The sequence below is a fragment of the Hyperolius riggenbachi genome, chromosome 4, assembly GCF_040937935.1.
Source record: "Hyperolius riggenbachi isolate aHypRig1 chromosome 4, aHypRig1.pri, whole genome shotgun sequence".
Taxonomy (NCBI): Eukaryota; Metazoa; Chordata; class Amphibia; order Anura; family Hyperoliidae; genus Hyperolius; species Hyperolius riggenbachi.
Window position 1 is genome coordinate 33,103,586 of NC_090649.1, and position 5,007 is coordinate 33,108,592.

Consider the following 5,007-nt stretch of genomic DNA (forward strand, 5'->3'; position numbering starts at 1 on the left):
CCCCTCCCTCATATGGCTTCCCTGGTGTTCTAGGACTTTACTTCCAATATAGCTTCCCTGGCGGTCTAGAGTGGGCCAAACAGTGCAAAGTGGGGAAACCAATTTAATGGCCCTGAGGGCCAGATTTGCCCCGGGGGCCAGAGTTTGACTTGTATGCCCTAAGTGTAAGTGTACTAATAATTATTTGTGCTTAAATTGCCTGAAAATGCTTAATGATGCTTGCATTATTGGTTCTATCGCCATTTTATAATACCTGCATGTTACCTTCCCTGTGCACAGTATAAGTTGTTAAAGAGACACTGAAGCGAAAAAAAAATATATGATATAATGAATTGGTTGTGTACTATGAATAATTACTAGAATATTAGCAGCAAAGAAAATATTCTCATATTTTTATTTTCAGGTATATAGTGTTTTTTCTAACATTGCATCATTCTATAATATGTGCAGATTACACAACACTCAGCATTCAAAATGAGTCTTTCAGAGCAGTCTGTGAACTAATGACCTCTCTTCTTGCAGAGGAAAAGTAAATAGTTCAGGAACAGTTGAGATAATAAAAGTCAGAAAACAGCCCTCTCCACGACAAGTCGTAGAGCTTAATGGCTTTTTTGTATAGAGATAACAACTGGAGTTTCTTAACTCTTCCTGTACTGGAAACAATTAGACTGATGTATCTGATCTTAATGTTTTATTTCTTAGCTGTACTACACATACAAATCATAATATCATAATTTTTTTTACGCTTCAGTGTCTCTTTAATACATTCTCATAATGACAGGAAACTAGCTATAGTGTGTGCTGATTCCTGTTTGGATTTTTTAACTACAGAACTGTTCCACACTGCTTCCAGCTTTCATTCCCCCTCATTATTTTTTATCTACACTGTTTATCATCCATCTGCAGCTCCTATAAGCCCTCTAACACACATTGTAAAAACCCAGTTCTGTCTACAACAGTTTCAAAAATGCTTTTGACATTTTTTCAAATTTTACAAAAATTTTAATGTAGGAAATGTGTTGTAGATTGGAAATCCATTGGCTGCCATCACCATGTCAATGCTAATTCTACAGGATGTTCTGCTGCTGTAATTGACTTCCGAATGTCCATGATGGGCCCCAGGAACATGACCTATGTGACAGAATTTATTCTGGTTGGTTTCTCCCAACGCTTACAGACAAGAGTCTTACTTTTTGTATTCCTGTTGACCGTTTATGTATTATCCATTTTTGGAAACCTTGTTCTGATCTTCAGTTATTATGTGAGCCCTCGGATGCGGACTCCCATGTACTTTTTCCTGTGCAATCTCTCCTTCCTCGATTTGTGCTACTCATCCAGCTCGCTTCCAAAAATGTTACTTGACGTGTTCTCCAAACAAAGGAGGATCTCCTTGATTGGGTGCATAGCTCAAATGAACATCACTCTATACCTAGGAGAAGCGGAATGCATTTTATTGGCGGTGATGGCTTATGACCGCTATATTGCCATCTGCTTCCCCTTGAACTACACCTCCATTATGACAATGAGGATCTGCAGGAACATCACCATCATGATGTGGTTGGGAAACTTTATGCTTTCTGCTGTTCCCACCCTCTCGAAACCTCTTGTGTTCTGTAGAGGCAACGAGATTGACCATTTTGCTTGTGAGATAGTAGCGGTTTTAGAATTAGTGTGTGGAGATGTCCGCTTTTACAAGTTGACTATGTTCATTGTAAGTTTATTCACGCTGTTGGCACCTGTAGCCTTCATTATTGTGACCTACACCTTTATCATTTCATCTGTGCTAAAGATTCGGTCTGTTGAGGGAAGATCTCGGGCGTTCTCCACCTGTGCGTCCCACCTGACCGTCGTGTTCATGTTTTTTGGACCCATCATTACTTTGTACATGGCACCAGCGAACACTTTCTCATCCAGTCAGAAGTATTTGTCTCTCATGTATGGAGCTGTGACTCCCATATTGAACCCTCTGGTTTACAGCTTAAGAAACAACGATGTGAAAGACGCCTGTAAGAAAATACTGAGCAGATACACACGCACATAACAAACTGTTGCGTTCAGTAATCACTGATGCAGAGTAACTGGCACTAGGTTTAATTTACATGATTCATCAGCTCTCCGCATTAAAGGACCACTATTGCAAACATTGTAAAATTTAAAATGCATGTAAACAAATACAAATAATAAGTACATTTCTTCCAGACTAAAATGAGCCATAAATTACTTTTCTCCTATGTTGCTGTCACTTACAGCAGGTAGTAGAAATCTGACATTACCGACAGGTTTTGGACTAGCCCATTGCCTTATGGGGTATTCTCATGGTTTTGTTTAGTTTCAAAAGCACTTAGCAAATGGCAGTTGCTCTGTCCAACTGCCAGAAAAAGTGGACAGCGAGCAGGGAGGCTGACCAGCATCATTGTATAAATCCTTTTCAGAGAATGTCTTCATAAAGAATAAAAGCCTTGCTGAGAATCCCCCATGTAGAGATGGACTAGATCAAAACCTGTCGGTTCTATCAGATTTCTACTACCCACTGTAAGTGAGAGCAACATAGGAGAAAAGTAATTTATGCCTCATTTTACTCTGGAAGACACATTCTTCTTATTTGTATATGATAACATGCATTTAAAATTTTATGATTTTCGCGATAGTGGTCCTCTAAGCTGTACTTTACTTCATGTCTCCAACTTGCATAAAACAGGAGCCAACTACTCACAGCAACACAGATCATCCTATAAGAAATGCAAGAAGCACAGTGCCATCTACAGGCCAGATACATGAACACCACATTTCCCCTCTGGTTACAAAATCTTCTTTACAGAAATGCCAAGTAGGCTAATATTCAATTACAACACGAAGCAATACTCTGCAAATAACACAAAGCAATATTATGCAAGTTAACCTCCCTGGCGGTATTATTATTTCTGGATTTTAGGGTGTAAAAGTTTGGCAATTTTTTTCACATGCTTTTACACCCTAAAACTAGGAAAAAATCATACCGCAGTGAGTTCTCCAGCAGCCCCTGCACAGACTCACCTCCCTGGGATCTAGCACTGCAATTCTCCCTCCATCCTCCGGGTGGCATCACATGCTAACCCTGTAGTGAGATTGCCATTTGTGGTCATGAAGACAAACGGCGATCCAGAGACTCTGAGAACCGGAAGGAGAATGGCTGACAGCATCAGGATCCCAGGGGAGGTGATCTCCCTACACCTCCGGTGACTACCCAGAGTCAGGCTTGGGATTACCGCTCCCGGCTTCTTTTTTCCACCCGGAGCCTGACGCAGGGTTGCCGCCAGGGATGTTAACTACATAACATAGTTATTAATTTGTACTTTCCTATGTGTCGCCAGTGTGCATAAAACAGGAACCAACAACCACACAGCAACACAGCAATCCTATAAGAAATGCAAGCAGCACAGTGCCATCTACAGGCCAGATGCATGAACACCATGCTGGTATTGTACAGATACATTGCCAAACACTAATTACAGTTCTGCTATGGAAACATAAATCATGGGCTCATAGAATTAAATGTAGTGCTCTGCTAAACCCTGTACTGCAAGGTATAAATGGCCTCCTCCATTCTGCCATCTGTGGATACCTCCTTGTCTAAAGGTGGCCACACCCGATACAATAAAATGATCCAATTTTACAGCAATTCAATAAAAACAATTTTTTCTACAGAAAAATCAAAAGCTTTTTTTTTTTTTATTCAAGTGAAAATTCCGATCGGAATAAGTGAGCGAGTCTCCTACTCCTGTGCAGTAGAGTGGACCTGTTCAGGCTTGGGAAGCTGGTCCTGCGCACAGGAAAATGCAAAAACAAGTGTTTTATAAATGTTTTTCCCTGATAGCATTTTTTTAAGGCAATCCTTAGAATACATTAATGGCCTCAATTCACTAAGCTTATCTCCTGTCTTTAATAACTCTTCTGAGCTGTTTCTACAGTTATTCCCATAGTGATAACTGTAGAAACAGCTCAGAAGAGTTATTAACCTATTTTGGATCCTGGACGTAGAAACTACGTCCAGGAACCATGCGCGCTACCACGGCCGATCGCGCGCGTGCACGCGCACTCCCGGCATCAGATTTGGTAGCCACGGAATCAATGTATTGGGCTATGGTGCCCAATCACTGATTCCTCTCCCCCGCTGAAAAAGCGACAGCTTCTCCCTGCCCGATGAGTCACTCTAAGCGTGTGTTACACTTAGAGTGATGTCATGTAAACAAACTCATGGCCGCCATCTTGTGGCCAAAAAGTAAAACTACAACTAAAATTAAAAAAAAATTAAAAATAGCACACAATTACATTATAAAACTATACTTTACATCCCACCCTCCCAAAAATACCCAAATAAAATGTTTAATATAAAAAAAAAAAATTACAATAAAAAAAACAAAAAACATGTAAATATTTATCTAAGGGTCTAAACTTTTTAAATATCAATGTAAAGATGAAATATTTCTATATTCTTTTTAATTTAAACTTGTAAATAGTGATAGATGCAAAACGGAAAAAATGCACCTTTATTTCCAAATAAAATATTGTCGCCATACATTGTGATAGGGACATAATTTAATTATGGAGACATATATTATTTTAAAACTATAATGGCTGAAAACTGAGAAATAATGAATTTTTCCGTTTTTTTCTTATTCTTCCTGTTAAAATGCATTTACAGTAAAGTGGCTCTTAGCAAAATGTACCCCCCAAAGAAAGCCTAATTGGTGGCAGAAAAAACAAGATATAGATCAGTTCATTGTGATAAGTAGTGATAAAGTTATAGGCTAATGAATGGGAGGTGAACATTTCTCAAGTGAAAACGACGGAACGCGAATGGGTTAAAGACAGGAGATAAGCTTAGTGAATTGAGGCCATTATCACACACCGTAAATGCATTGGCACTGCAGCTTCGCCTGTCAGTAGGCGGATGAGCACTGTGCCATTAGGACTCTTTTACACTACGAGCTGATCCATGCGTTTTGAAGGCTCACTCCTAGGATGTGG

The 5,007-nt window shown here is 39.6% G+C and overlaps 1 protein-coding gene across 1 annotated transcript; it reads left to right on the plus strand.

Annotated features, from left to right (window-relative positions):
- The first annotated feature begins 1,102 nt into the window (after window positions 1-1,102).
- On the plus strand, window positions 1,103-2,041 carry LOC137504605 (olfactory receptor 2G3-like). The gene has a single exon (XM_068233189.1). The coding sequence runs from the start codon at window positions 1,103-1,105 to the stop codon at window positions 2,039-2,041; it is 939 nt and encodes a 312-aa protein (XP_068089290.1).
- Window positions 2,042-5,007: the final 2,966 nt, after the last annotated feature.

Excerpts from the sequence above, each read along its gene's own strand:
- LOC137504605 (XM_068233189.1), top strand. The coding sequence starts at position 1,103 with ATGTCCATGATGGGCCCCAGGAACATGACCTATGTGACAGAATTTATT.